Consider the following 10003-nt stretch of genomic DNA (forward strand, 5'->3'; position numbering starts at 1 on the left):
AAAGTATGGAACAAAAAACAATGAATATATACAAAATATGGTTTGAGAATCTATTAGATAAGATACATCACCATAATCATCTTTTGAAGGTGGTATTGTACTCTAAATTTGGCAATAAACATTGTAGAATGCTTTTAATGTCAAATAATACAGATGTGATCTTATGAATTGTATCCAAGCACTCATTTGATGTACTTCTCAACCTATATTTCATTAGTATATATTTATTTCATCCAATTTGTGGGTTGTTATATGAAACTATTACCAATCAGGCCTATTAGCTCAGTTGGTTAGAGCGTCGTGCTAATAACGCGAAGGTCGCAGGTTCGAGACCTGCATGGGCCACGGCTGCTTTGCATTTATATGTAGTAGTATATCCAAAGTTTTGTTTTGAAAGAAAACTTGACATTTTACAAACATTCATCACATGTTCTATTTGATATAATAATATTAACCTATTTTTTGTGGTGAGTTTTGCCTAAAATGCCTAACATCAACTTGCCAAGTAGAGCTCGCATGTGTCCCATTGTACCAATCCGCGTTGATAACCTCATATTGGTTGTTCACACATCAAAGTTGGGCAAATCTGTGACTTCCATTCATATTCTTTCTAGTAGTATCAAGCACTTTTTAAACTTTCTTTTAAAAGGCCTATTCAGGTCTTCATGTATTGAAATGGCAACTTACAAACACAAGAATATGTGTATATGAAATGAGCATAAAATATGAGAGTAATAAGTGTATGTATTAACACATCACAAATCTCAACCTAGAGAATAATATTTGGCATATGAAGATTATTTTTATCATCACTGAGACTCACAAAAAAAGAGCTAAATAACTCCCTAATTTCATTCATAGAAACACAAAGAGCAATAAATAGTGTCACAACTTTTTGTATTTAAATTTGTTTTGAAATCCTCCTTACAAAGAGCAATACACAGTATCACAACTAAAAGTTCCCCCAAAACGATGTGTTTTTGGTCATGGAATAGTAATCACAAACCTTTTGCAATTTTTGTATCAAGTTCATTTTTCTGCTGACTATAACACAACCACCATCTTTAAAAATAAAGACTCCCAGAAAATATTCAGACAAAATAACGTTTCATGCGGCCATTAAATGGTGATACTAAGTTTTTGGCCTGATTTTTTGATTGAAATCTTTACTTTCCTTCCAGCCAAAGCATTAGAATAATCTTAAAAAAACACACTTCATGAATATTAAAAAGAAAATGATAATTTTTTGGAGCCATCGAATAATGGGGCATTATTTTTGCAATTTTTTCAATTGGAATCTTTTGCTTTTCTGTAAATCACAACACAAATATCACTTTCAAAAAAATAAAACAACGAAAGATTTGTTTTTTTCCGTTGGTGTGGCATGAAATTGCAATACTAATGGTTTTGTGATTTTTTGATCGAAATCTTTACTTTTCTCTCAACCACAACACAACAATCCGCAAAACAAAACTCCAAAAGGGAAAAGAAAATAGAAATGTATTTCCTAATATTGTTATCAATGTTTTGGGTGTCACTTTGATGCTGAATAAATAATTATGCATCAAACCCTGAATATACACCTTGGTCTCGAAGTAGTCTTTTCTCTTCTTCAACATAATTCTTGCCTCGGCTTGATTGACCAAGATCACGTTTCCGTTTCTCCTTTTGAGAGAAGGAGAGGGCTCTTGCTTCTGCTGCTGCTTCACGTCGCTGCCTCTTTGCATAGTTATGTTCAGCAATCGCTTGAGCTGCTGCCTGAGAACACAGACAAACACTAAGTATATTCAACAGATAATATATCTATCTATCTATATATCAAAAAAAATGTGTTGGAGATATATTGGCATCATATATAACTAGCACTGAATGCTGAACAATCATTATGGACACAAAGCACAATGTGTTGACTGAAAATAGATCACAAAATAAGTACTGTACGGTTTATTGTGCGCACTAACACAGTTTTGAAGATTAATTATCTACAACAAAATGCATTGAATATAGGCAAATCAACTATAGAAGAAAACTCGTTGGTGATTAATGGTATTTACATACAAAACATTGTCAAAAATAGATTTTGATTATACAAAACACGAAGTATTGAAGAAAGATTATATAGAGAATGTCTCAAAGATGGGCAGTAAATGTATTAAAGCTACCCTATACAGAAACACGAAGTGAACATATAGGTTGTATATACAAATATAAAGTATCGACGATAGGTTGTATTAACAAACAAATTGCTTCCATTTCTCCTTTTCTGGAACCTTGGCCACGTATGGATGTTAGTCATTGTATAGATGTTAATCAACACCTTCATATTTTTGTTCCAGATGGTTTTTAATACTAACCTTCAAGGAAAACGATGTCAGAAGACAGGAATCCTAATAATAGCCAAATCACTTTGACTATTTATAAAATGCTTGTAGGTAATGCTCAAGAGACAAACCTCACAATAGGCTCCAGAGTGAAACACAATCAACTGTAGTACTGAATATTGCTGTATATTTGGTTTTGTATCAATACCATGCATTCAACTTGAATGGTTTTAGCTTCAATCAGTCTTTGGCTGACAACCAAGTTTATGTTATTAACGCCTGGAATTGTGACCCCAAGAGGGCACGCTACACTCAGAAACTTGGGCTCAGTTCCAACTGCAGACTGCAACTTGCCTGGGGTGTGTCCCCTCACCTGCAAACCCGACTGAGTGTTTTGAGTTACTTAAGCTGGTACATACAAGTCAGATGCCAATTCTGACCTTCTGATCAAGGGTCAGGTCTGAACTGAACCTGGTTCGACGGTTGTTTCAACCTGGCCACTTTAAAGTCGATGAATCCACCAGCAAATCAGTAGCTTATTAGAAAAGCTAGTTAGCAACTAAGCAGACGGGGAGCGTGGAGATTCCCAGCTCTCCTAATGTTAGGCTGTAACTGTTCAGTAACTTCTGGTAGCCCTAGGTGTAATTGCAGAGTAATTCCTCTAAAACTCACCATGGGCTGCTTCTTGCTGAACCAGGTCACACAAAAGTTCCCGACCATGAAGTGGTTGCCATTGAGTGCTGAGTGAGACACAGGTGTTGTAGCAAACCTCTATCAATGAAGGTAGATAGATAGAGTTGATGAGCATATTGTCATTGCAGCCAAACCTGCACATTATCTCCATGAGTTTGAGTTAGTTGATCACATTCAATTATGGCATTTGGAGCTTCTGGTTGTTGCTGTGTCCTTTGAAGGATAGACAAAATATTCAAAGACATCAGATGGTCTCCTTCAAAGGATAGACCCAAGTGTGTCACGCAGCATCATCAAAATGCCAGAAAATAGAAATCTCCAATAGACAGTGTCCTCATTGAACTCATAAATCACTATGGACACATTGAAGCTATCACATTGTCAAAACAGTTGCATCTTTAGGAAATGCAAATTTGTGCATATATCTTAGAATACAATTCTTACACATGATTAGATGTGTACATGAATAGAAGAGAAATTGCATACCATATCATGCATATTAAGCTGTGCAAGCTGCTGATATTTAAGTGGCTAAACCAGGGATGCCAAAGCTCCGTATTACAGAATGATTGAGCATCCACAGGTAATGTACCAATATAAGAAAAGAAATATGCAATTATTGAAGAAAGACTAATCAGGAAAAGCAAATTGCTAAAAAGTTGAAATTAGAATATTACATGTACCCAGTACAAGGCCAGAAAAACAAGAACATGTTCAACGACATCTTACCACCCCCATGGACCTCAGCTCACCTGCAGATCTTACCCTTCTTCAAACTCACTTGCACAAGTTGGGCATTTAGGTAGCATCATGGCATCAGAAAACAGTTTACAGGATATGCAATGAAGACACAGTTAAGGAATAATCTCACTTACTTCTCATATGCTTAGCAATAAGGTGATTAGTGAAAATGATGAGGATTTGTTAACTGGAAGTGATAACTTGGGTGCCGTACTCAATGCACTGCCTCAAAGATTCAGCACATGCACACAAACATTATTTTCTAATGGGATTTTTTACTAAAAAGTAGCAATCCCCCTTTTCAGAAAAGAGACATACACAATGTGTGTAATTATTCCGGTTTCATAGGTCAAATTTGGCCTACTTGGGAACAGTAAAAACTCTAATTTTTGGCCATTAAATTTCTGATATATGTCAACCCTAACTGCACAACAACTGAAGCAACCAGTTTTCAGCACAACACAATAACTCTTCTCTATTTCTTCCAGCTCATTGCTTACTATTCTTCAATATTGCACTGATTTAGTACATTTTGGTGAACAAAACGACCAAGTTTTGCAATACTCATATATATTTCTGGCAGTAATAATTTTTGGCATGCTTAATGCTAAAGACAGGTTGGATGGTACTAACTATCCTATGTGGGCATACATGATGAGGCATGTATTGGTTGCAATGCAGCTATGAGATATTGACATTGACTCTAATGAACACCCAACTTCAAGTACTTCTCCAAACTCTCCTTCCCTTTAGGAATAGCTCAAGCTCCATTCCTCAACAACCCACCTCTTCACAACTTAAGTGGGATGGTAAGGATGCTCAAGTCCATGCTCTCATTGCATTGTCAGTCAAGCATCACATCGTTCCACATATCTGATCATGCATCACCTCCAAAAGTGCTTGTGATGTGTTAAAGAACCTATATGTTCAAAGGAACGAAGCAAGAGTTGTTATTTTCAAGCAACAACTTGAAGAGACAAAGGTGTAAGAAGGTGATTCCATGGATGTATTCTTGAAAAAGATCAAAGACTTACAGAAATAATTACTCAACATTGATGAAGTGATTTCTGACAAGCAATTAGTTTCTAAAGTTCTTGCAACTCTTCCAAACTCATATCAAGGCTTTGCCACGACAATAAGGCTGCTTACAAGAGGTAAAGAGAGCTTTAGCTTTGATTTTCTCTTATAGGAATCTCAATCTTGAGAAAATCGGGATGATCATAGTGGTGATCAAGCTTTTGTTACCTCCTCCTGCTTACAAGAGGTAAAGAGAGCTTTAGCTTTGATGAGCTAATCCCCTTTCTCTTATAGGAATCTCAATCTCGGGAAAATCGGGATGATCATAATGGTGATCAAGCTTTTGTTACCTCCTCCAAGTTCAAAATCCAACAAAAATGAAAACAAAATAACCCTCCTTCTAAAGGCAATGATGCCTCCACTTTCCGTGTTGAGAAGAAGAAGAAAAGGTGAAATTACTGTTGTAAGCTAGCTCATGACATTACCAAATGTTGAAAGAGGAAAGCTAGTGAAGAGAAGAATAAACAATAGTGTTAGCATCTCTATTAGTAAGAAGGAAGAAACACACATTACTCGACATGAGTGGGCATCTTCCATATACACGGTGTATGATCCCTCAGAGGATGGCACATATTTATCAGTAAGAGAGTCTAAGGATGCTTGGTATTTTGATAGCGTAGCTAAGCACATAAGCACTTGTAAAAATTCTCTGTCATAAGGCGGGCATAATTACTTGTGCAACATTGCTTCTTACATCATCAAAGACATTAGTTGAGTTCATATTACAGCCATCAATGTGGTAGTAGTCATCTTGAACAATGTTCTCTATGTCCTTGGCAAATGAAAAACTATCTTTCGGTTTCAGCCATTGCTATGCATGGATATCCTCTACGATAAATGTGCAATACATGATTGTAGAAAGGGCAATATCATTGTCAGACGATGTATCTTATTCAACAACCTTTAGATGCTTGACATATATCAGAACTTTGATGACCAAAATGCATCAGCAGTGGTTGCCCAAACACAAAGCAATTCTGAACTATGACATGCTCGGGTCGGCCATTTCGATTTCAGCAGCCTTGCACAGCTTAGTAAGCATGATATGGTATGCAATCTTCCTTCTATTCATGTACCATCTAATCACGTTTATGAGGGCTGTATTCTAGGAAAGGTGCACAGATTTTCATCTCCAAAAGATGTAATGTTTTGGCGACACACAAGCTTCAGCTAGTACATAGTGATGTATGTGGCTGAATGAGAATATTAATTTGAGGTTATTTTTATTTTCTTACATTCATTGATGATGCTACCTGACACACTTGGTACATCCTTTGAAGAAGAAATCCAACGTCTTTTCATGCTTCAAAGAATTTACATCTTGCTGAAAATCTCAGCAATCATAAAGTTGTTACTCTTTGCACCAACTCCATGTCCCAAGAGTTCAATGCTTTCTTTATGGACAGAGGTATTATCCATCAATGCATGAATCCATACACACCACAACAAAACAGTTTGGTGTAAGAAAGAAAAGATCTCTGATGGAGATGGCAAGATGCATGCTCGATGGTAAGAACGTACCTCACAGTTTTTTGTTGGAAGCTGTAATCTGTGCAAACTATGCTCCAAAATGTTGTGGTTGAAGGTGATCGACTAACCCAACCTCATGGAAGTAATGTGCAGGTTTTGCATCAGCAACAGAATGCTCTAAATAGAGATGTAGAGCAGCCAAACAATGCTCAAATGGATCTCTTGCAACAGTTCCAATGTGGTTGAAAATGAGCAACAAAACATTGCTGATAGTAATGTTGATTTACAGGTCATTAATCAACCTGATGTTGACATGGAATTGGAGGAAGAATAAGCCTATTCTAAGAAAACAAGAAAAAACAGTCCCTAAATTGCTGATTAACACCCTTATGGGCAGCAAACTCACATTTCCTCTTCAAGGTGAAATCCAGTCAGCCAATCAGCAAGCTAAACTGCAGCATGTGCATCATGCTCTTATCGCTGAAATTTGTGATGAGGAGCCACTCTCGCACTTTAGGAAAAATCAATAGACAAGGAAAACGAGCTTGTGATTACAATGATGTAGAATGGTGTAGAACTACATGTAGCTGGAAACCAAACAATAACCTAACAAGGTCCACACCATTCTAACTATGTTCACACCAAAGCTTTTATAGGATGGATACACATTAAGTGTAACATGAATGACATAAGAAGCATTAATGACTCAGGTACTTGTGCACCATTTATAGGAGCATCCTCAAGACTAACAAAGAAATTCCTGCAAGAGGTCATTTGCATCACCACCAAAATACCAAACATTATTAGACTCACTTACCAATAAGCATGTGTCATGCTATGAAGGATCACACACAATGTAAATGAAGAGTGCCTACTTATGTTGAACAATGGATGATTCTTTCTTTAGACCAGTAGACGTGGTAACACAAAACTTGGTTTGTTTTTTCTGCTCTTCTCTTATTTTCCTCTTTTGACATTCACAAATGTCATGTCGTCATTTATAACAATAGTTGAATTGTTTCTCCTTCTTGCCATGCATAGTTAAGGCATCCTTGCTTTTGATTGAAAAATTGTTATGCTTTTGTCCATGTTTGGCTTTGAATTTGAAGTGAAAATCAAAGCTTGATCACCACTTATGAGAACATCTTGTTTTGCATGAGAGGATTACTGTAAGGAATGGGAGACTAGCTCATCAAAGTTGTAACTATCTTTTACTCTTTTAAGGAACCTTATTATAGTGGAAAATCATTGATATGAATAAGGATGAGCTGCAAGAACCTTGGAAAACAATTGCTTGCCTAAAATAACTTCAAATGATATTGACTAGTTGTTTCTTGAGGTCTTTGATCTTCGACAACAATGCATCCATGGTATCACCTTCTTGCATCTTTGTATAATCATGTTTCCACTAAAGCATGATAACTCTGGCTTCACTCTGTTGAGCATAGAGATTTTTTAATATACCCCATGCACCTTTCAAAGTGGCACACGATAAGATATGTAGAGCAACATGTTGCTTTACTAACAATGCAATGAGAGTGTGAGCTAAAGCATCCTTGACATCCCACTTAAGCTGTGAAAGAGTGGCTCTATGCAAATGTAACTTTGTATTCAGGTGAGAAATTAATCTACTTGCTATAGATGTTGAAAACGAAAATTGCCAATGCTTTGGCTGCTCTAAATCTGTCTGCCTATGTGCTTCAGTAATTAAGATTTTGCAAGAATGCTCAAAGCACCAGTTTGTAAGAATGAGTTCTAAAAGACTACTCGGCTATTTTAAAAACTGGTTATTATTTAATTAATGGTTGGCTACCATAACCAAGACACCATGAAGTGGGAAGACCAACAATTATAGCCAAGAAATCATGAAATGGAAGACCAATTGTTACAGCCAAAAAATCATTGAGTGGTGTTAAGGACATAGCCTTATGAACAAACAAAGATACTCCCCAGTGAGATCCAAAGGTTAAAAACGGAACATTTTCCATATGACATATAAATAGACACATTTAAGATACTATAGTAATGTATTTAAAACATAGTATCACAATTTGAAATGCCAATAAACAAACATACAAAACAACTTTTTGATGACAAGAATACAAAAGGAAAAACCTGAATGGCTCCTTCATTAGCTCTTTGTTGGGTTATTTCTCGTTCTTCAATACTTTCAGACACATCCTTCTCTTCTTTTCTTTTACCACAAGACCACGACCAGTCTTGATCTCCATCAGATTCCTTTGGAGGTGGTACATAAAGCACAGAAGGACCCCCCGAATACCCATGTTTGCTTAAAGCCACAAAATCCAAGGAATGTTTCTTCTTTATCTCCACTGGAAAAATAAATCATAAAAGTAAAAATCTGAATTAAAGTAGAATAATGAAAGAAAAGCCAGGACTAGTTAAGTTAATTGCATATATATCCAAAAACAGAAAGGAAGGAGAAAAACATGAATAAGAGTAAGATATAAAGGTAAAAAGAAAATATATAGTTAGCTTAAGTTGATTATATATATATCCAAAAATCTTAAATGAAAATTAAACAAACATAAAAAAAGGGAAGATAAAAAAGAAAATTTAGAGTTAATTTAAGTTAGTTATGCCTTTGCTCTGAGAATTTCTGGTATGATTTCTTCTTGTGATGGATTGGTATACAGTATACACAAAATTAGGACTAGCTGCATATTAAACTAAAGGTTAAAAAAACTTGAATGGAAGTAAGTAAAAAGAATTAGAAATAGTTAAGCTGATTACATGCATACAGAAAAGGAAGAAAAAGAAACTAGTCAACAAAAAATTAGGGTTAGTTAAGTTAGTTAAAATATATCTCAAAAATGGAAGGACAAGAAACTACTAAACAATTTAGGATCAGAATTTACGCTAGGCATACCTTTGTTCTGAGATTTTCTGGTTATAGTTTCATCTTGGGATGGATCCGGATCATCATCATCTTCTTCTTTTCCTTTTTCTTCTTCGTCCTCTGAAGAAGAGGAATCCGAATTTGAATGAACAGAGAGAGGATCCATCATACTCCATGGCCCCGTCATGACTCCGCTTTTCTTTTTTTCTGCGCAAAGGGTGTCCTAAATTTATCTTTCTTCTAAATTCATGCAGTTGTTCATTAAAGAAGAAGAAGAAGAAGAAGAAGAAGAAGGAACAGAGTATATTATAGATAATTTATTGGCGTCTCTAAAGAAGCCAAGCTTGGCTTAAGCCTTAGCCCATGAAGAATACCAAACCAATAGACTCCATATCGCCGGCCTGGGCTCTTCTATTTGCCTGTCCGGTTGTTCGAGAACATGAAAATTAATGTACACAAAATAGAGATTAAAAAAACGGGGAAGATTAGTCTTGATCATACTTTCGTGCCATGTTGCTTGCAGCGTCTCATAGCCCTAAGTTATCTAACTCTCTCAAACAGAATCCCTTTAGTTCGCCTTTATTCACCTCTCGTGCACTCTGGTTAGGCTTCACTCTAGTATGTGGCAGAGGCACATTAGTGTCAATGCTCTTACACCCTTCTAATGGGTGTGGGAGTACCCTATATTTCAATATAATTGATCCCTGCCTATATAGATGCCATGCAAGTTGACCCAAGTACTTACATTTGCATATAAACATTCTTTATGATTGATTTTTGTTAGTCACATCAGGAAGTGAGAGAAAATTGTGTGTACTTATCGTGTGGAAAATTGTAGCAC

The 10003-nt window shown here is 36.1% G+C and overlaps 1 protein-coding gene and 1 non-coding gene across 2 annotated transcripts; one reads left to right on the forward strand and one right to left on the reverse strand.

The window, feature by feature from the left end:
* Positions 1-271: 271 nt before the first annotated feature.
* On the forward strand, positions 272-345 carry TRNAI-AAU (transfer RNA isoleucine (anticodon AAU)). The gene has a single exon. It is a non-coding gene; the product is annotated as a tRNA-Ile (tRNA).
* Positions 346-1482: 1137 nt separating this feature from the next.
* On the reverse strand, positions 1483-9457 carry LOC147867998 (uncharacterized). The gene is made up of 3 exons (XM_087315924.1): positions 9193-9457; positions 8418-8635; positions 1483-1758 (listed from the first exon to the last, which is right to left on the reverse strand). Exons 1-3 carry the CDS (start codon positions 9347-9349, stop codon positions 1558-1560), a joined length of 576 nt encoding a protein of 191 aa, XP_087172050.1. The 5' UTR covers positions 9350-9457; the 3' UTR covers positions 1483-1557.
* Positions 9458-10003: the final 546 nt, after the last annotated feature.

Source organism: Azolla caroliniana, unplaced genomic scaffold, assembly GCF_043228905.1.
Source record: "Azolla caroliniana isolate FFs.n. ecotype wild unplaced genomic scaffold, voAzoCaro1.0.p SCAF_2, whole genome shotgun sequence".
In the NCBI taxonomy this organism is placed as follows: domain Eukaryota; kingdom Viridiplantae; phylum Streptophyta; class Polypodiopsida; order Salviniales; family Salviniaceae; genus Azolla; species Azolla caroliniana.

Bases quoted from the DNA above. Each gene is read 5' to 3' on its own strand.
- LOC147867998 (XM_087315924.1), bottom strand. From the start codon at position 9,349: ATGACGGGGCCATGGAGTATGATGGATCCTCTCTCTGTTCATTCAAAT. The intron at 8,636-9,192 runs GTATGCCTAGCG...TTATTTTTCCAG, and splicing joins CAGAAAATCTCAGAACAAAG to TGGAGATAAAGAAGAAACAT. The intron at 1,759-8,417 runs GTTTTTCCTTTT...CTGTGTTCTCAG, and splicing joins CTAATGAAGGAGCCATTCAG to GCAGCAGCTCAAGCGATTGC.